The following is a 21010-nucleotide window of genomic DNA, read 5'->3' as shown; positions in this document are numbered from 1 at the left end:
CACACACATACACACACACACACACACACACTCACCTACCTACCTCCTCACCCAGTCATACATTATCTGCCTTCTGCTAGATTTCTAAGGCTTTACTTGTCTAACGGAAACAGCACATCAGTTAGATCAAATTGTCAAATACCCACCATTTCAGAAAAGATTGGTATTTGAATTTTAAAGAAAAATTTAGCAAGTTGGGAACCACGCTCAGCTGTCAATAGGATTTCTTAGTTTTAATAATTTATCCTTAACCTATTCAGGAATTGAAAGTGAATGGCTGTGTCTAATATTTGGTCAGAGAGGTGTGAAGCCTTCAGGATAAGCACGAGGCCAAAATTTGTAGCTCGAAACTCTTTGCAGTAGAAGCAGGGTTAAGAACGCTCTAAAAACAGACATCTTGGCTTAGAAACAAATATTCCTCGCCAAGAAGACAAAGGGTATTTTGTGCAATAATTTGAATATTGACCCAAGCTGCAGAAGTTTCTATTATCTAAGTGTCCCAAGTATTTGACAGTGTTTCTTGAATGCACTTAACTCACTCACATGCCAATTTCTAGAACTCAGTATGAAGCCCAAGATGACCTTGAACTCTTCATACTCCTGCCTCAACATCCCACCAAAGTGTTGGGATTATAAAGCTTTCTTTTCTTTTCCCTTTTCTTTTTCCTCCCTCCCTCTCTCCTTCCCTTCCTTTCTTTCTTCTTTTTTTTTTTTTTGACTTTTGCCTAGAAAATGTGGTAGATGCTTCTAGCTAAGTAGGGTTCCAGTAGGGAGTTTGGGGCGGAGTCGCTGCTGTAGGAGTTTTTAGGGCTGGCCCCGCCCTCATATCCCGCCCCATCTCGCAAGGGGAGGCCGAGGGCGGTTGACAAGTGGTTCCTGCGCTCTGCTCCCATTAGCTCTGGGCACATGCGCCGCACACTCTGGTTGGCTGCCCGGCCGTTGCCCTAGCGACGCGTGCTGCTGTGGTTCCGCAACTCTCTTGGAGTTTGGAGTCGGTCTGGGAGCCAGCCCTCCCGACACGAACTTCAACTGCAAATGGACTGTAAACCCTAGATCCTGAAAGCCCGGAGCCCCGTGGTGACTTCAAAGCCTGCTAAACTCTGCGGCCCGTGATGACCTATAGGACACTTGGTATACTCCTGCTGTCTACCTGGCGTGCACGTGCCCTTGCTGTTTATCCCGCTTAACGTGCTTGGTGCTGTCTACCCCTGCAGTGTACCTACCGAATGCGCCCGGGCTGAATACTCTGTTGCATGTGTCCCTGCTGGGTGTTCAGCGTGGACGCGGCGCTGCGGTGTGCTCGCTGTGGATGTGCCGGCTCTTGGGCGTGAGACGTCTGCAGGTGTGTCAGCTGGAGACGGGCGGAACCACGAGCGTGCTGACTTTGCCCCTGTAGCCTCTGCTCTCAGCGGGCGGGTCTGCAGAGCCCAGATACCCGGAGAATCCAGACTCAGCAGCTCCTTTCTCTCCCGGACGAGAACGTGCACCAGGCCATGAGGAACACGAGCAAGGAGGTGCAGAGCACCTCTCACCGCTACGCTCCCTGCGGTGAGGAAGGATGGGTGGGAGGGATGGGGTGATAAAGTAGGAAGCATAGGTGCCTCGACTTTTTCTGTTTCGGTGCTAGGGTTGAAACCAGGACCTTTCCATGCTAGGCAACAGTGCTACCTCCCTTTTTAGTGCCGAGTGCAGGCGCTCATCGAAATTCATTTTGTAGCAAGTTAACCCTCCTAACTCTCACATCTTGACCCGAGCTGTTGCCTGAGAAAGTTTCATTTTTGACAGCATCCACCAGGTATATTACTGACTTCCTAGCTTTCCTAATTTAGACCCCAACCAAGACAAATGTCTCCCGCTTTCAGCATCTGGATCCCGGAAAGCTGAATTGATTGAAGGTTGTTAGGTTGTGTGCATCAGTTTTGAAGCCCAATAGGGAAGGAAGACGTTTCCTGACACTGATATCACTTTTCTCTTGTTTTCTCTGTGTCTAGAGAAGGGTTGGGGACAGGAGAGAGTAAAGAGGGTCTGGTGTTCATCTGGGGGGGGGGGGCAGCTGGAGCCATCTCATCTGGAGAGAATGAGAGTGTGACCTTTCCCCAACCTCTATAAGTATGCTAGCCCATGTCCTTGTTGGTGACAGTCATCTGAGAACTGGGGTGGGCTGGAAACAGTTCTTACCCCGTCCCAGGCTTCTGTAACCTTCCTGTGTCTTCTCCGTGTCCTAGGAAGTGTGAACCATGCTGTAGATATTCAAAGCCAGGTGTATTTGGCAAAGCCATTGTACACTAACACATGTAACTTATAGCACCCCACCAGAAATTATCACCCCATTTTAGAGAGCAGAAAAATGAGGCATTGTGAGTTGGAAGTAAGCTGCCCTTGGAATAAGTAGACCCGCGAAAATGGCTTTTTCTCCGAGACCATACAACCTAAAAAGAAAAGCCTGTACCCCTATTGGTATGTGCGTATATATCATGTTACCTGTAGTTTAGAGGCCAGAAATGGGGACAATTTATAGTTTGACCCACTCTCTCTTATGACCTCTGTTTCCTTATTTGGAAAACAAGTAAAAAATAAGGGCACATCATTAAATGGACAAACTGTAGAGAAAAAAGCAGTCAGCCAGTGGTTGATCTGGTGTCACACGGGTACAAACAATCTGTAGTGATAAAAGCTCAAAAGATACCTCTGTGTCCCCTTTAGCTCCTACATGCGTGTGCTAGTGGTAGCGGTGGTTTGTCCTTACTGATGGGACCCAAGATCTCTGAGCTGCCCCCGTGTGCACGTTCACAAATGCCTTAGTCTGCTCAGCGTCTATCCAAAGCTCGCAGTAATGAGATGGCAGAAAATACACTGTTCTCTGTGGATTAATTAGTAATCAACAGAGAGAGAGAGAGAGAGAGAGAGAGAGAGAGAGAGAGAGAGAGGCAAGAACCAAATGGCTTTCCTCTAAAAGAAGAAACAAGAGCCGGGCGGTGGTGGCGCACGCCTTTAATCCCAGCACTTGGGAGACAGAGGCAGGCGGATCTCTGTGAGTTCGAGACCAGCCTGGTCTACAAGAACTAGTTCCAGGACAGGCTCCAAAACCACAGAGAAACCCTGTCTTGAAACCCCCCCCCCCCAAAAAAAATAAATAAAAAATAAAAGAAGAAACAAGGAGCCGAGCTGAATTCTGACTCTTCTGGAATCCTATGTGCAAATCTTTGAAACTAGATCATGCTGACTCAGCTAATAAGTATCCTTTAGACATTTAAAGCTTCTAGGTAAAATAGCCTTCTTTTTTAGGCAGCAAGTCCAACTTTAGTTCTAAGAAAAAACTGGCAGTGCGCATTTAGCATCAGAGAACAGCGACTTCTTGCTTCTGTGTTTATTCTAGCTTATTCAGTGCTTTTTCCCTGTGCCCTGACTCTGAGAGCAGCATGACTAATCAGCTACCCACCTACCTGTGAAAGGGGAGCGATCTCTTGTAGGCATTGGCTCCCTAGCTTGTGGGGTCCATGAGTACAGAATCTGCAGGGCAGGCTGGAGAGCAAGGGAAGAGCTGAGGCTGCAGATCAAGTTCAAAGTCCTCCTGGAGGCAGAAGTCCCTCTCCTTGGTTTTTCTTAAGATGCCACTGAACGAAGGAGACTCGGTCTGTTGTAAGGATCGTTAGCTTTACTCTAAGTCCTCTGATGTAAGTGTAAGTGATAGTTCCCATCCTAAAAATACCTCCACAAAAGCAACAGGGGTAGTACCTGTACCAAGTCTGGATACTGTGGCTGAGTCAGACAGACACTGAAGTTTGCCGTCACACTGCCATAAAGGATCAGTCTCTGTCTTTGACTCTGAATGCCATGAGTCTGGCAAGTGCCATGAAACACAGCCAGCATTCACGCCACAGATTTTGTTTTTGTTTTTGTTGTTGTTTTTTACTGTTCCCAAGTCTTTGTTTTCCAATTTTTCCATTGATGGGATGATATATATATATTTTTTACTTCTTTGTATTTTAGCATCTGGTTGATTTTTGACGCAGACTTTCCTATGCCCTGTTTCTCCCCCATCTGTATGTGTGTAGTGTGTGTGTGTGTGTGTGTGTGTGTGTGTGTGTGTGTGTGTGTGATTATATATCAGCACTAGTATCTCCAGGACTTTGAGATTCTGCTAATCCATCTGTCCCTTGAGAGACGCTCATACTCTGGTACTGAATGTCTCCGGGGGTCTTATGGGTGTTTCCATGTCAACTTGGGGGATCTCCCCTGTAGTCTATCAGCTCAGGGTCTAGGGAGTGTCTTCATTTCACCAGGCCATGCTCAACTCCTCCCCCTGTCTGCAGAGGCTTGCTGTCACCCTGGGGAGGAAGGAGGGACAAGCTGCCCATATTCCTCTCCTTACTCCATATGAATTGTCCCATAGTTCTCTTTTTAGGATAGAAGTCACAGAGTCTACACCCACCATTTCCCCTCTGTCTTTCCCCGGAAGACCTTTGAAGACTTATGCTTGAGGAGGTTTTGTATAAAGGTGATTGCTCCAGCCTAGTGAATGGGACATAGGGTTGTCTGGCTCCTGAAGGGTGTAGGAGGCAGATGTTGGCTTCCCACACCGCTGTTAAGCAAGTGAAGCTTCTTGGGCCACACCCTGGCCTACTTCCTACATACAGCTCTTGTAAAAGTGACAAACAAGTTTGATCAGATTGTTGTCTGTGACAGAATTAAAATATTAGTATTTTAATGTGTGAATCAACTATCAAATCCTGGCCCAGTATCTGGTTTATCCATAAGGATTTAAATGATATAAATGATTTGGTATTTATTTAAGTCTGCATGTATCCCAACATTACCAGGAATATGGCTAAACATTTTTTTTCTGGGGTATGGAGGGCAAGAAGGGGAGAGGGAGGGAAGAAGACAGACATAGGGGTTTTGGCCAGCTTCTAGAATTAATGAAACAATGGAAGAGGCTTTGGGAAGAGGGCAGGGAGCAGGAAGGAGGTGATGTTCCTTCTATTTGCCTCAGTAACTGATGTGGTTGGGGACTCTGGAAAATTAGTTGTCTTCTAGTTTGCTCTGGTGGTGTCCTGATTTGTCACACATGTTCCAGAGCCAGCAATTGTTTCTCTGTTTGTGTGTTCTGTGCCATGTACTGCCTGGTCCATATGTGATATGCACACAGAAACACTGTCAGGCAGTAGAGGGCCTCCTGTCCCCCAATCCCATCTAACTACGTGCTGGTCTCCCTCCTGTCTAGACTGGTACTACCACCTACCTGTGAAGCGCTCTGAGAAGGCTGTGGGTGCCCCACCCCCATCCCAGATCCCAGGGCTCAGTGACTTGGGAGACACCCCAAATGGAAACATGCCCCGTGCTCGGAGATACTGGATAAAAGAAACAGACTCAGAGTATGTGAAACTGGCCAAGCAAGGCGGCAGACCTGGTAAGCCTTGTGAACTTAGTGGCTCTGTGAGCCGAGACAAAGGTGTTTCTGAACTTGTGCACATGAACTACAACTGTGATAACTGTGTGCTTTGTTCAAGCCTTTAGAAACTTGGGCTCGTTGAGAACACTGGTATGTATAGTCTTCGATGAAAATCAACTTTTGTAGAAGCACACAAAAAAGACATATTGAGTTTAATTAAAAAATCACTGATCAGAGGTTAAGGGACAAATGTCCCAACTAGGCTTCGGAGCACCCAGTACTGAGAGAGACTAAAGTTTTTCTATCTTCCCTCTGGCCACCCCTGTCCCTACACTGAATATCATAGGTGAAATGGAGGCCAAGCCTATGCTTGAGAGTTCCAAACCTAGACCATACCACTTGACTGACTCTGCCACGAGCAGATGGTGCAGCATCAAGGCAACCTTTTCTTAGATCCCACCTCGTTGCTCTTGGTTCAAAGAGACTAGCAAAAATCAGATGGGGGTCATCAGTGATACAGTGACAGTCTTCTCTGTGCTGTGATTCTGTGAGGACTAGCTTCTGTGTGCAGCGGCGAAGGCACAGAGGGCGAAGAGGCAAACCTGCCTGCAACACGCCATTCAAACAGGGCGGAGCTCTGTGGCGATTCTGATGACAATGGGACACAAGGGAGAGAAGGAAAAAGATACGGAGCAGGCAGGATATGCATGGAGAGTCTGGGCTAGGAGTGTAGAAGAATTCCCACCATTCCTTCCATTTGTCTGTAAGTCTGAAAATCTTAACAGCAAGAAGTTTTTGAAGTTTAAAATGGAAAGTTAAAGAGGTAAAGTCAGTACCCTTTCCGCTGCTACCATAGCTATGCTAAGGGTATTGGGAATTATTTTACTGCTGGGATTATCTAACAAAACCAGTTCTTACCACTCACTGCCCTTGGATACCAGTGGACAGGAGGGAGAGGAAGGATGAGAGGAAGGAAGTCACTGGGGAAAGAGGAGCCAATTGAGAAGGGACCTGTGCTGCCTACCTCCCTGAGTAGCGACAAAAGTTGATGCATCCATCTGGGACTTCCCATCTGGGAACCTGGAGGGAGCAGACCCACACTGGGGGACCATGCTGGTCAGACTGCTACAAGATAGAGAGGGGCATGGAGGTAGCTGAAGGCTGAGGAGCATTGTGCACAGCCCCTCGAGATCTCGGAAGTGGAGAGATGAACCCCAGATGGGGTAGTGATGGCAAATGGCACGGATGCCAGCTCAGGACCAGGAGCTTTGTGCACACTCAAGAGGAGAGGGCATGAGAGGTGGAGGGTGCATGAGGGATGTCTGTCTGAGGACCAAGCAGGACACTCAGCTCTCAGCCTGTGTAGAGGCCATCCTAGAGAAGATGTCCCAGCTCCCAGTGTGGAGTGTTGGTAATGCCACACGTCCTGTGGGCAGCAGGACCACATATAACGGTGTCCCTTTTCTCTTTCAGATTTGCTGCAGCACTTTGCCCCTGGGACCAGAAAGGGCTCCCCAGTAGCCTACTCCCTGCCAGACTGGTATATCCACCACAGCAAGCCTCCGACAGCCCACCAGCGACAGTAAGTATCTCTAAGTCTCCACATCTCTCTAAATATGCATACAATATTGGTGCCAGAAAAATAGTTTAGCAGCTTGCCAAGCCTGACGATCTGAGTTCAATTCCCCAGGACCCACACTGTAGAAGTCAAGAGCATTTTATCCTCTGATCTCCACATGCTCACCGTGGAATGTCTGTGGCTAAATAAATAAAAACAAGTTTGACGAATCTCAGTTTGAACTGGAACATTACGGCTATCTTACTGGCAGAAAGCATGTGCCTTGGCCACCGTGAGTACTAGTGCATGTAATCACTAATGCTCGGAGAGATGTAGCCTAAGCTGCCAGGAAACCAGAGCCAAGGAGACACAGAGCCAAGTCACCTCAGGGTGTGGTTCTTTTGGCCACTTACTAGCTAGTAGTTTTAGGTTTTTATTCTTTGTCCCCTGGGCCCTGACCATGTTTGCCTATTACAGAGCTGCCTGCCCCAAAGCTTTCTTCTTCTCACTGCTGATGACAAGTCCTACATACAACTAGAAAGGTACACAGCTCTCAGTCTCAGACAGATCATAGACATGAAGAGCCATGGGCCCCTTTTAACCCTGTTACAATATCTAATGATTGTTACTTGTAGCTATGCAAACTTGACCCTTCAGAAGCCTCTCTAGGTCTGAGAGGAAGCATAAAAACTGATTCTAGGATTTATTTTTCTGCTTTTTAGAGACTTGTCTTTTGTTTTATTTTATCTTTCTTTCTTTCTGTCTTCTTTTCTTTCTTTCTTTCTTTTTTTTTTTTTTTTTGACAGGGTTTCTCTGTAGCTTTGGTGCCTGTCCTGGAACTAACTCTTATAGACCAGGCTGGCCTCGAACTCACAGAGATCCGCCTGCCTCTGCTTCCTGAGTGCTGGAATTAAAGGCCTGCGCCACCACCACCTGTCTTGTTTTATGTTTTTTTTCCTGAAAGATTGGACCAGCACAGACATCTTTCCATGCTGCCGGGAAGTATGCTATGTCTCTTGACTGTCCCTGGGCACCCCGTGTGTGTGTGTGTGTGTGTGTGTGTGTGTGTGTGTGTGTGTGTAGGGGCGGGGGTGTTATTTTGTTTTGTTTTTTGTCTTCAGGATCCTGGCTCTTCCTGCTTTGTTTTTGTATTTTAATTAAAAGGTGTGATATTTTATATTTTAAATGGATCACAGGCTGTTTGGAACCTCAGAATTTGAGGCCCAGACTGACCTCAAACTCATGATCCTTCTGCCTCTGTCTTCCAAGTGCTGAAGAAATAAGCGGCTACCACTATCCTAGCTTTGTTTTTACTTTTAACACATAAAATTAAAAAACACATTATGCTTGTACATGCTTCTGGCAAGTGAATATTAAACTCCTACCATTTTTTAAAATGAATGGTTTGTACACTAGACTTGTGGTACACAGACTTGTGGTACAAACAGCTTTGTTTTGTTTGGCCCTGGCTGTCCTGGAAATTAGACCAGGCTAATCTCGAACTCAGAGATCTGCCTGTCTTTCTTTGCCTCCTGATTGCTGGGATTAAAGGAGTGTGCCAACAGCACCTGCAGGTTTAATTCGAACAGTAGAGAGGGAGAATTTCTGTGAGGTCAAAGCTGAGATCAAGACTAGCCTGGTTTACGTTCTGAGCTCCCAGCCAGTCAGGGATATAAAATGAAACCCTGTTTCTGTTGTTTGTTTTTGTTTTTTTAAGAGTTTGTGTTAAGTTCAGAAAAAAAAAGGGGGCGGGGGAATCAGGTGGGGAGAGCAGGAACAGGCGAGGAAGGGCAGGTGACCCTGAAGCTGACACTTTCCAGTGGATTGTGTAGGAAGACCAGTTGGATGCTTCTGTACCCACGTTAAAACTGGCCATCTCACGGAGCAGCAGGTGGTTATTAGCGTAGATGATGTTAAACGGCAAATGTTTTGTGGGCACTTATCTCGTTGAAGGGAACAGAGTAGTAAATGCTAGTCTCCAAGAAATAATTATAATTTATCTGTTTTATACGGTCATACTTTAGAATGCCACTCTGTGATTTCTTTTGTTGTTTTGAGGATCCTGGGGGCGATTCGGGGAGGGGCCGATGTGTTTATTCAGTAGGAAGAGGAACAGGCCTACCTTTGTTTTCCAGGAAGATGGGGAAGTAGAGAGATGATGAACCAGAGGGTTGAGAAAAAGGGATGTGGGGAAGAGTGGGGAGATAGGAAGGAAATGAAAAAGGAGAGAGAGGATAGAGGGAGGAAGAGAGGAAGGAAGAATAAAAAGAAAGAGGAGAGAGAGAGAGAGAGAGCATGAACTGGGGCCAGGTGCCAGGCTGTCTCTTGTCCTGTGTGTCCTTGCAGAGTCCCCGTGGTCTCCATGCCAGATTACATGGTGTATGAAGAATTCAACCCTGGTCAGGCCAATGGCAGCTATGAGTCCAGACGAGGCCCCTTTGACTTTGACATGAAAACCGTCTGGCAAAGAGAGGCCGAGGAACTTGAAGACGTGAAGAGAAAGGTAACCATGCTGGCGAGAGGGCGTTGCCTGCATCTGCGACTCCAGGAATAATTAAGGGAGTTGCTTCTTAGCTGCCACTGCCTACTCAGGCCGCCTGCAGTCTTGGTCCAGCCCTCCCTCTGGGCTCTGAGCTCTGAGTTCTGAGCTCTGAGCTCTGTCTTAACTTTGGAGCTTCTAAGAGGCAAGCAGCCACAGTTTCTTTCATTTTTTTCCCCCGTGTATATTGGCCTTATAGGTAAGATTGCTTTTTGTCCTCTGGTGTCTAACCAGTTAATGGTTATCTTGCGGAAAAACTGGCTTACCACTTCCTATCTGATATATAGAGCAAGGATGTGTTTATATGTGTTCAATGTCCTGCTCCTGTATTTATTTAAGTCCAAATTACCCACAGTGCTCCTCACTGGTAAAGGAAGGGAAGAAGTATTTTCTTTTGCAGAGATAGATGCCCAGGCTATCTGTTGTGAAGTCATAACTGGCCCGCAAAGTGAAGCCTTTGCAGAGGACCCGACTTGTCTGTGCATCTAGGAATCCCAGAAGCAAGTCATGATCAGCAGACGGGTTGTGAGTTCTACACCTAGAACTCTTCCCAAAGCCCATGAGAGCATAGCCAGGGCCATGCCAAGCGCTCTACATTGCCACTAGCACCCAGTTTGGAATGAATTTTTGTACCCAAGACATCAAAATTCGTGAGTGAAGTGGTAGCATATATACTTAAGATAGCAGTTGTGTTTTGAGGCTGAGAAAGAGAGTGGGCACCATTGTCATTTGAACAGCAAGGGGACCAGTGTGCCTTGGACACATTAGGCCTAGCTTCTCAGTGTCTTCGGGGGGAAGGGGATACCCTCAGTTCATGTGGGGACTTGGTAGTTGAATAGCAAGATAGCACCAGTTGGCTGCCATGATTGGTCTTTGTTCTTCAAGCTGCCCCAGTGCCCAGTTGTGAGTCAGGCTTTGGGTCATGGCTGTAAGTCCTCCTAAAGGACTCTACTAAAGACCAGACCTGTTTCCTGATGATGTATATGTCAGTGGCTGACTATATAGAACCTTGAGCAATCCATGGAAGGCTTAGCTGTTAACCAGGATTCCAGTGCATAGCCTGAGAAAATTTACAAAGCAAACAATGCTGCACCATTGTATAACCTGACTTCATTTAGCAATCACTCACGAAGGGTTCTGCTGACTGCAGAAATACCTGAAGCCAGACTGTCCTCCACCTTCTCAAGCCTAAGGAAGGAGGAAGTTAGGATTGCAGACACCCACACTGACTGTACACTAACCGAAGGTGTAAGGCAACTCAAAAAGAGTCATATGGGGGGGGGGGGGTTCCTGAAGGTCCCGGAGAAGTGCCGCTCATCACAACTGGGCACAAAGCTCCCCTAAATGTCTATTCTGCAGAACTGGGGGACTTCTCTTCTCAAATCTTGTAAAACCTCTGGGCACCGACAGGGTAAGGACTTTACTGTGAGAATCGTTTCAACACTTGACTATTGGTTGTCCTAGACTTTGGCATGCCACCCTACCCCATCTGTCACATTGCCACAGGTTCTCCTGCCTCGCAGAGACCTGCTTTCTCCGCCCTAGCAAAGAATGGGGCACCCATCAAATCCTTGGCTCTTGCCCTGCCTGTCACTCAGCCTGCCGTAGACTCTGACCTGTCCTTAGGACAGAGGTATCACCACTTCATCTGAAGCCATTTACACAGAGCCCAGTTAACTTGTCACTCAGTGCTGACCTTCTGACAGATGCATACCTCGTGTAAGCGCCATAGACACTGAGCTACAGAGCAGTTCTGTTGCCTCTCAGATGTCTCAGCCTCTTGGTCACCAAACCCTCCTAATTTCCATCTCTAGCAGTCTCTGATCTCTTTCAAGTCTTGTGACTGTTAAATTTTTGTCAGCCTGACACAAGCTAAGGTTGTCCGAAAGAAACTTCAAGTAAGAAAATGTCTCCATCAGATTGGCCTGTAGGCAAGTCTGCGGAACATTTTCTTGATGACTGGATGACGTGAGAGGGCCCAGACTATGTTGGGAGGTGCCAGGCCTGGGAGGGTGGTCCTGGGTTATATAACAATGCAGGCTGAGAAAGCCATAGGGATCAGCAGAAGACAATTTTCCCCCACCGTCTCTGCTTTAGTTCCTGCCGCGAGTTTTTGTCCTGGTGTCCCTCCAAGGTGGAGTGTGACCTGAGAATCATAAAATAAAGTTGCTTTTGGTCATGGTGTTTGTCAGCAACAAACCCTAATTAGGATAAGTCTTAGCATGTTCTCCTTTCTGTAAATGGTTGCTTCTCTGTCCTGTCCCATCCCATAACAGTTTCTAAATACTCACTCAGAGGCTTAATATTAATTACAAACTGTTTGACATAGTTCAGGCTTATTACTAACTAGCTCTTACACTTAAATTAACCCATTTCTATTAATCTGTATATTGCCACATGGCCGTGGTACTACTGGTCTGTTGGCATCTTGCTTTTTGGGCGGCTGGCTCACATCACTCTAGATTCCATCCTTCTTTCTGTGTTCAGTTTGACTTTCCTGCCTAGCTGTATTCTGCCTTGCTATAGGCCAAAGAGGCTTTGCCATCAACCAATGACCACAACATATATTCACAGCGTACGGAAGGATTATCCCACAGCACCTTCTAGACTCTCAAAACAGTGTCATCAAGCTAGTGATTACAGTCCCTTTGGCCTGCCTCTGCCATGTGGTACCATGTGTTAGAACCCTTGACCGTTTTACTGTTAAGTAATCTTAGACCAGGTACCGCTTGTTTATTCATTCCTTTGTTGGTGGGTGTTTGTTTTGTTTCTAGTTCTTGGTGACTTTCACAAAGCTCACCATACTTACATTTCCATTTTATATGGGCTGGTGGATCCCTCCATCCTGCCAGACCCTTCAGAATATCAATTATCCCCAACACTTATTGATTGTTTTCCTCCTGAGCAGGGGACCTCTTTCCTTAAACACAGCAACTGTTTTTGAAGCACATTTTGTCCCCTCTAGAAGTCATCCTGTTGAAGTGTTGGTTATTTAATTTTATTTTATTGTAACAGCCTGTGACCATACTGAAAGTCTAGTACTCATATCTTTGCTGCTCTTGGAGTTCTTTCTTTGACCCTAACTCATAGATTTGGTTTTCTTCACACAGGTGAAACTGCCAGCCATTAATTCCAAAAATCCCAGCAAAGTGGGGACCCCAGTTAGCCACAAAGACCCTGAAGGGAGCAGGCTGTCATTGCCTCCTATGTAAGTGTCCACCTTGTGAGAACGAGTGCTGTTTGGATGATTGTTTTCTGTCCTCCACCCTGGTGGCACCTGTGAGTTGATGGCACTCACTGCCCTGCCCAGCTCTCTCCAGAGACAGGTTTGCAATGGTAGCGCCTGATCCCCACCCTCTACCCACAGAGCCCTGTCCAGCCTGACCTGAGAACCTGGTTGCATTTTCACTCCTTTTTTTAACACAGGTTTTTCCTTTATGGTCCCATGCCTGGTCTCCTGCAGCCTGTTTGCTGCATAGGTCGTGGTCTGTGGCCACTTGTCCCTGCTCAAGCACTTGGTCCTGAAACTTCCTGTCACCAAAGCCTGAGCCCGGGGTGGGGGTGAGGGTTTCAACCTTGAATGCAGGCACTCTGATGCTGCATTCATCTGGGGATTCCCTTGGTATACTGACACCTGTTGGTCTTCCAGCTGAAGGGAGAAAGCCTGTGGGTTCCTGTGTCACCTCATTTGCCAGAAGTCTAGTTAGGAGAAAACAGACGTCATGAATTGCTGAATGAGTCCTCAAAACAATCACATTCATGACATTGGGACGGATGGGGAGGGACTCACCAGGAAAATCCTCAGTAAGGTGATTCATAAGTCCGAAACTTGTTGCTTGGGAGGTGACAAGAGTGTGCTTGTCACCCGCCTGACTGGAAGGCTCACACTACTGCCCTACCGCGCTTCAGCGTTAATTATGATAGGATCTGTGAGCTGCAGCAGGCGACAGATGACAGAGGCAGAGCTGTGTAGTGAGTGGACAACAGGAAGAGTTCTTAAGACAGGAGCGGCTATCCTAAGTAGCCCCATGTTAGCCCAGGGGCGGGGTTCTAGGACCTCCTTGTGTAATACCGGTGTTCTGACTAAATTTTAATTGGGTAAAAGAAGAAAAAGGGTTGGGAAACTCGGCTAAGCATGCTATCACTCACGTACAGGGATGTACTGGGACCCTTTTTATGTTTGAAATGGGGAAAGAGACTGGTAGATGGGAGACACACAGAGACAGAGACAGAAACAGAGAAGGGGAAAGGGGAGAGAGGGGGCAGAGCTCAGCAGCAGCATTCCTTCACAAGTTAAGTTTTCTGAACACTGCTTCTAAGTTTCCCTTTTAAATTTGCCTCGGCACTCAAGTGTGACCTTGGCCCGTGTCTCTCTTTAAGGCCCGGTCACAAGAGCAGCTCTCCAACCAACTTTTCCAAACTCATCAGCAACGGCTACAAGGATGAGTGGTTAGAGCAGCAGAGAGGCGAGTCTGACAAGAGGACCCCGAAGACATCCAGGGCATCCTTGTCCACTCGGGCCACAAAGGACTCTGAAAGTACCGAGGACACAGAGACGCCCCATGATCCAGAGCCCCCTGAAGATTCCGAGAAAACTCCAGGTGAGGGTCACTATGGCGTGGAAACGTGTACCATGGAGGGCGGCAGGTGATTTGTCTTATCTCCTCATGTATCTCCTAGGGAGATATGCAGGTTAAAGCCATGCCCAAATTCCAAGAAGGCTTAGAATGTGGGGCAGGCATGTGGGTTGTGTGTACTTAGACTTCTTTCTTTTCCTTCAGATGGGAGAACAAAAAGCTATGACTTATGGGGCCTCATGTTTTTACTATAGTTATCAAAAATCTTGATACTCCATTTGGTACAGCAAAGTGTCAATCACGGTATCAGTTTGAGTCTTCCGAATGTGAAGAGTTCTCACAGGACACTGTCCTTGTCCCTCATGAGCTTGTCCTTTGATACCCTTCACGGGATGCCTTCTTGTCCTTGGGAAGCCCCAGTTCAGGCATTCCATTTCTCTGATACCAGCGTTTCTTAAACTGAATAATTTAGGATGCCCAAAATACAGCGCTAGTATTTGTTTTTTCTTTAGCATTTACAGAATTAGTCCAATTTGCTTGTTTGCACCTTTGGAAACTTACCGAGGATTGTGTTCAGTTTCTGTCACTGATGACTATCGACAACTTAGTTCTGAAAAACAGTAATCTTTCTTTAGGGGATTTGCTGCTTTCAGTAGTGAGAGAAAAGGCTGTTGGGGGGGGGGGTGTGCTCAAAAACATTTAAAATGCTGTGGTATTGGTCTGTGAGCAGAGCTCTGTATGGCTTTCCATGTTGAGTGTGACCTGCCAATCAGTCTCCATCCTTACAGAGATGGCCAACTGGTGAAAAGGGGCCCTCCTGGACGTTACAGAGCCAATAGTTTTATGCCTCACTGCTCCTTGAAGCAGAATAGACTTCTTTCTCATTCTTTGAATATGAGTTATCTTTTAAAATTTGTTTATTACTTTTTGATTAAGAATGTGTGTGTATTTGTTTTCTTCTGTTCATCCTCTTGTGAGTCTTTAGGCTGAGATTCTGAGATTCTCTCTTGGTTATTGTGAACTGTGCTGCAGTGAACAGAGGACTGAGGATTGCCTCATGACCTGGTTGCAGTTCTTCAGGATGTGTACCCAAGAGTGAGAAGAGCTTGGTGACGATTCCTGGATGCTCTGCGCATGCACACTCTTGCTAACAGTGGTCTGGGGTCCTGTTTCCCCACATCCTTGCCAGCAGGATTTTTAATCTTCAGATTTATTTCTTTAACGTGTATGAGTGTTTTATCTGCATGTATGTACGTGTAGCACATGCCCGCCTGGGGCCAGCACTCGAATCCCTACTGCCTATCTATCTCTTGTTGCTGCATTTCCTTTTATTCTGAGACAGGATCTCACTATGTAAATCGATGTGGCCTAGAACTCCCTGTTTCCAAAGTTGGCCTCAAACTTGTAGCAATCCTTCTGCTTCAGGCATCAAGGGCTAGGGTTACAGGCATGAGTTACCAGACCCAGCTCCTTTGCCCGTTTCTAAAACCCACAGTTTCCTTTCTTGCTAAGTTACTTGAGCTCCTTATATATTTTAGAGACTAATCCCTTCCCGGAAAAGCAGTTTCAAAGTGCTTTCTCTTATTCTGTGCATTGCATTTTTATTTTGCTCATTTCTTCTTTTGCTTGTTAGTTTGATACAATTTCATTTATCTATTTTGCTTGTGGTGTTTGTGTTTTGGTAATAAAAAGATCTATATATAAACATATAATATTTATATGTAACACATAGCTCAGTATTTTCTATGTAACACAGTATTTATATAACATATATACAAACATCTATACATTTCTGGGGTCGGGAGAAATGACTTAGAGCAGTGACTCTCAACCTTTCTAATGCTGTGACCCTTTACTACAGTTTCTTCTGCTGTGATGACCCCCAACCATAAGATTATTTTTGTTGCTACTTCATAACTGTAATTTTGATTCTGTTATGAATCGTAATGTAAATATCCACCCCTGTGGAAGTGATGATCCACAGGTTAAGAAACACTAACTTAGAGGCTAAGTGCTTATGGTTATGGCCAAAAAGCCAAGTTCAGCCATAGCACCCACATCGGGCAGCTAACGGGTGGCTACCTGCAACTCCAGTCCTAAAACTGGCTTCCCCAGGAACCTGCTCTCACGTAGCAAACATAAGCTCATGAAGGCATACACACAGATGCACATAAAGAAAAACAATAATGATAAATAAAACACATTTTTTAAAAAGGAAAGGAACTGATAGCAGCACCAACATTGGAAGATTTCCCTTGTAGTTTTTCTAGGAGCTTTGTAGTGGCAGGTCTTTTGCTTAGGTCTTTAATTTGTACTTGGGTATGTTGTGTGGGCCGAAATTTGATTTTCATATTTTGCTTATGTGTACTCATTTTCCAATAACATTGAGTGAAAAATCTGTTTTTTCCTACTATATATTCTCTCTACCTTTGCTGAAAAGCAAGTATAAGTCTGTAGATAGATTTAGGGGCTCTAGCCCCCTATTTTTCTGTGAGTCTAATTTTATGTCTTGTGATAAGCATATTATATCACAAACACAGGTGAATATGTCAGTGTCTTTCTACCGTGTCAGAATTAATTGACTAATAACACATCCACACTTAACAAGCACACACACGAGTAGCAATGGGTTTGTTGGCAACCATTTGCCAAGCAGTCCTGCCTCCCTTGATAGCTTCCTGAGGCAAGCTCAAGTTCTTTCCTTCCAGGCTTAACTAAATCTCCAATCACATCACACATCCCAAAATAAGTGTCCATATATGCATATATGCAGGCCAAGGTGTAGCTACAAAGGGGATAAGAGCCACAGCAGAGTTCAAGGAGCCCCTACGAGGCAACTGGACACAAGCCAAGAGCTGGCAGGGCTGCAAAGGGATCAGGTAGTAAGCTATGCTGCTGAGTCAAGCCTCAGGGGGCTAGGCAAGCTGCAGAAGTGAAATGTGGAACCGTGAGGTCAGGACAGGTACAGATGGAGGAGTAGTGGATGAAGGGACAGACAGTCTAGAAGAGCAACTCATGCACAAACAGCAATCCAGGTAGGCTATGTCTCCCATGCGGGAAAAGCTGTGCTGAGACCCTGGGGACAGTTCTCTCAGCTTGTTGGTTTTTGATGTGTACTCTGAGTGGCCAGATGACAAGTTGGAGGTAGCAGTAGCCATTGTGGTGTTATTTGTCCCTTATTTTGGAGGTCTAAGTGAAAACATTGTGCCTTTTCCTCAGTCGGGTGTGTTCAGCAAATTCTTTGGCCTGCTTTTATTGATAGGATTTTAATCTGTCCTTGTGTTTATAGGGTCACAATTTACATTAATGAGTTTACAGGGTAATTGCCGTTTTACTATTAGCAATAAGCTAGTCACTGTTCCGTGCTTCTGTGGGTGGTGCCTGAAAGATGCTGGTGTTGCATGTGGGATGGGACACAGGGTCATCCTGCCTCTGTGTACTCCCTCAAAAAGTACTCAGTTGCTGCCTTTCAAATTGAGCCCTTCAAGACACGGCAGATTTCTGAGAAACTCTCAGCATGGAGCAACCCAAAGCAGACCCAGCTTGACCGCAGCATGCCCGTTCCCAGACCTTTCTATCCCGGAGTCTTTTTCTCACAGACGAATGGATTCAGCCTCCTTACTCATTTTGATATGAGCACACTTTGTACTCATGATTCAGTAGGGTCTCTGTTTACTGGAGTGTGTATAGGAGCGTCCAGGCTACCCACCTTGTTACTGTCCTCGGTATTCTATGGTAGCACTACAATGTGCCTGTTCTTTTTTGTGTTTTTTTTTTGTTGTTGTTGTTGTTTATTTTTTTTTAGTTGTTGAAAAAAAAAATTCTGCCTCCTCCCCATTTCCCATATCCCTCCCCCTCCTCCCATACATCGTCTCTCCCCCATTCCCCTCCCCCTCTCCCCTACTCCTCTCCCCCACTCTTCTCCCCTCCCCCCACTCCATTCCCCCTCCTTCTCTAGACTGGAGAGCAGTCCAGATTCCCTGCCCTGTGGGAAGTCCAAGGTCCTCCCACTTCTATCCAGGTCCAGGAAGGTGAGCGTCCAAACAGGCTAGGCTCCCACAAAGCCAGTTCATGCATTAGGATCGAAACCTAGTGCCACTGTCCCTGGCTTCTCATCAACCTTCATTGTCCGCCATGTTCAGAGAGTCCGGTCTCATCCCATGCTTATTCAGTCCCAGTCCCGCTGGCCTTGGTGAGCTCCCAATAGGTCAGTTCCACTGTCACGGTGGGTGGGTGCACCCCTCGTGGTGCCTTTTCTTTCCCATTTGCCTTTTCTACTTTAGTTACAGATTTCCATCTTAAAAACAAAAATCTTCACTTTGTTAGTCTTTCCCCTTGTGTCATTGGTCTTTATTTATTTTTGTCTGATATTATTTTCTTCTTTCACCTATAGTTTTAGATCATTATTATCTTAGGATCCCCAATTTACATATGTGCATGCAGTGCATACACAGGCTCACCCACATAAACTATATTTTAGTATTCTGCATTTTATCCTCAAGTAAATAAAAATGACCTCACCATCAGTATACACATAAGGTCTAACCAATGGATAGCACTTGACACTGGTGTAAACTTATTAAATTTCTGGAAATAAGTCATTGCAAGTCTTATCCAATCCAGGTGTTCTAACGGAATCCACATTTTCACCGGCAGCAGGTCCTACTTAATCACACACAAACGTTTTGCCATCAAACTCATAAACAGAGAAGCACACTGTCCTTGAGGATTGGGCAGGGGGGGGGGGGGCGTTCAAGCGGCTGGGAACCTGCTGCATGGGAAGCAGGCATCACCACTGAAAATCCTGGCTCCTCCCTCCCCAAGGCTGGTACTGCTGATGCCACATTTCTTTCCACCATTGATCATGGTTGCTCCTCTGTCCGTCACAGTTTACACTTTATAAACCACAACAATTAAAGCAGCTGGTGCCTTCTCCTCCCTACCTGAAAACCCTCCCCTCAGAGTTGTAACTTTCTGGAAATGAATCTACTCAAACAAGGTTGTTCCTAGTTTAACATGACTGTTTGCAGACATTCTTGGTGTGTTGACATAAAACCTAACAGCCACAGGTTCAGTTACAGACTTTGGCAAGGGGCCCCAGGTAAAGAGAGGGTGTGAGACTTGGAAGCAGAAAGACAGACACCACACAGAGAACTCTCTCTAGCCACACAGCTGAGTGCTGTCCTGTGCTTCGGAAGCAGAAGTTCTGCATCCCAGGCTGGCAGGACTCGGATAGGAAAGAATGGTGCTTGCTTTAGTGCAAAAGTGGAGCCTTGTTTCCCAACCGTGATTTGTGCTGCAAGGTAGGATTGCAAACTCAATTTTTATAGACTTTTGCGTTACTCCTTAGGAATAGGAGCAGAAATACATTTGTTATATACTTTTTAATTAATAAGTTAAAATTTTGAGTGTATTAAAATTGCGGCCTCATCTTATTTGCATCGCAGATGCAGATGCAGATGCAGAAGGATCTCCTTCAGAATCGACGCCAGCAGAGCTCAAATAAGCCTGGATATGCCGTCTAGGACAACCTCTTTAGTTGCTATCTGTAGAGGGACAATGGACAGCTATATTTGCAGGCTCCTGTTCTATTTTATTAATGTAAAGTCTTTTGAAGCAACTTGCCTTGGGTAGAATTGAGATAGCAAACATGGGGTAAGTGTGGGCTTTTGTTTCTTGCATTTCTCGGGATGGCCTTGCTGACCTGCTGATTTCTGGGACCAGAGTCTTCCTGAAGCAGGCCTCTAACATCCTATCTGCCCCACACTGTGGAGCACTGCTCTAAGACTGGAAAAGGAAGAGACTCACAAGTTGCAGCCTTTTCCCTTATTTGGTCCCATAATCTTTATAGAAACAATTTCCCGCTACACAGAAATGACTAATTTCAGAGCCCTGTGACATAATTTGCTGTAACAATATTTTATTATGCTTTGAAGTTTAAAGCATTTCAAATAAAACATTGTAACATTAGTTTATTATTTTTGCTAATAGATTAGGTGTAAACTGAAGCCCAGAAATACTGAACATTTGTTATTTTATATCCTTTAGGTAAAAAAATATATTTAATCTCAATTAGGCTATTTTATTAGGTTCACAAAAACATTCTAGTAATCAGACTCAATGCTCTTGTTTTATAAATTTTGTTGTTTCTATGTTAGTATTTAACATTAAAATGTATTTTATATTTTATTCATTAATAAAAGAATAACCTTATCAGGAAAAGTTTCTAGAAAGCCAAATAGAGTCAGCACTGGAATTAACTTATCATGCATTTGCTTGGTTAAAGTTTGAATTTCGAATTGGTTCTTTAACTGAAATACTTAATTGAACACTTACATCTCTATTGCTTTATCAGAGGGATATTACTATGGGAAAATATATCTAATATATAAAAATATGAATGACTATATGTATTCAATAAAAATAATATAACACTATTATGCATTTCCATCTGCTTTTTTTCCTTTCCCTTCTCTTCTTCCCTTCACTTATTTTGCTACCTCATTTCTAAACATTCCCACTTCTCTGGGAGATCATTAGGAACAGATAGCAATAATGAGAAGTCTTCATTATTTTTTAAAGGTTATTGGAGCAACAGAAAACCATGGCTTGTGCAAAGAGAAGATACAATTTGGGGTAAAAACTGGCAATTTTAGCCTCAATCCTTAGAGTAGCCACGGTCAGTCTCATTGTGACCTCTCAGGTTGGTAAAATAGAGCTTTTGTGGTTTGGGTGTGAAATGCTTCCCCACATCAGGATCGTGTCTTGGGATACTTGGTCCCCAACTAAAGGTGTTGCTCTACCTTCAGTGGGTAGGCAGAACTGGAGGAAGTGAAGTGGGTTACTGAGAGTGAGCTATTTCCTGTTGTCTACTTCCTGTTCTGCTAAGATGTAAGTGGATGCCACATGCCATGCCTTTCCTGTGGAGATGGGTGGATACCCCT

General features: G+C 45.4%; 1 protein-coding gene across 1 annotated transcript; it reads left to right on the top strand.

The window, feature by feature from the left end:
* Nucleotides 1-1156: 1156 nt before the first annotated feature.
* CUNH7orf57 (chromosome unknown C7orf57 homolog) lies at nt 1157-19572 on the top strand. Its single transcript, XM_041669969.1, has 7 exons — nt 1157-1548; nt 5225-5410; nt 6866-6974; nt 9297-9453; nt 12600-12697; nt 13870-14090; nt 19526-19572. The coding sequence occupies exons 1-7, from the start codon at nt 1494-1496 to the stop codon at nt 19570-19572; spliced, it is 873 nt and encodes a 290-aa protein (XP_041525903.1). The 5' UTR covers nt 1157-1493.
* The last annotated feature ends 1438 nt before the right edge of the window (nt 19573-21010 follow it).

The sequence above is a fragment of the Microtus oregoni genome, unplaced genomic scaffold (genome assembly GCF_018167655.1).
Source record: "Microtus oregoni isolate MIOR12 unplaced genomic scaffold, Mior012 000019F_ref0000042, whole genome shotgun sequence".
Lineage (NCBI taxonomy): Eukaryota > Metazoa > Chordata > Mammalia > Rodentia > Cricetidae > Microtus > Microtus oregoni.
This window is presented reverse-complemented; position numbering and strand designations above follow the sequence as displayed.

Bases quoted from the DNA above. Each gene is read 5' to 3' on its own strand.
- CUNH7orf57 (XM_041669969.1), top strand. From the start codon at position 1,494: ATGAGGAACACGAGCAAGGAGGTGCAGAGCACCTCTCACCGCTACGCT. The intron at 5,411-6,865 runs GTAAGCCTTGTG...TTTCTCTTTCAG, and splicing joins CAAGCAAGGCGGCAGACCTG to ATTTGCTGCAGCACTTTGCC. The intron at 12,698-13,869 runs GTAAGTGTCCAC...TCTCTCTTTAAG, and splicing joins AGGCTGTCATTGCCTCCTAT to GCCCGGTCACAAGAGCAGCT.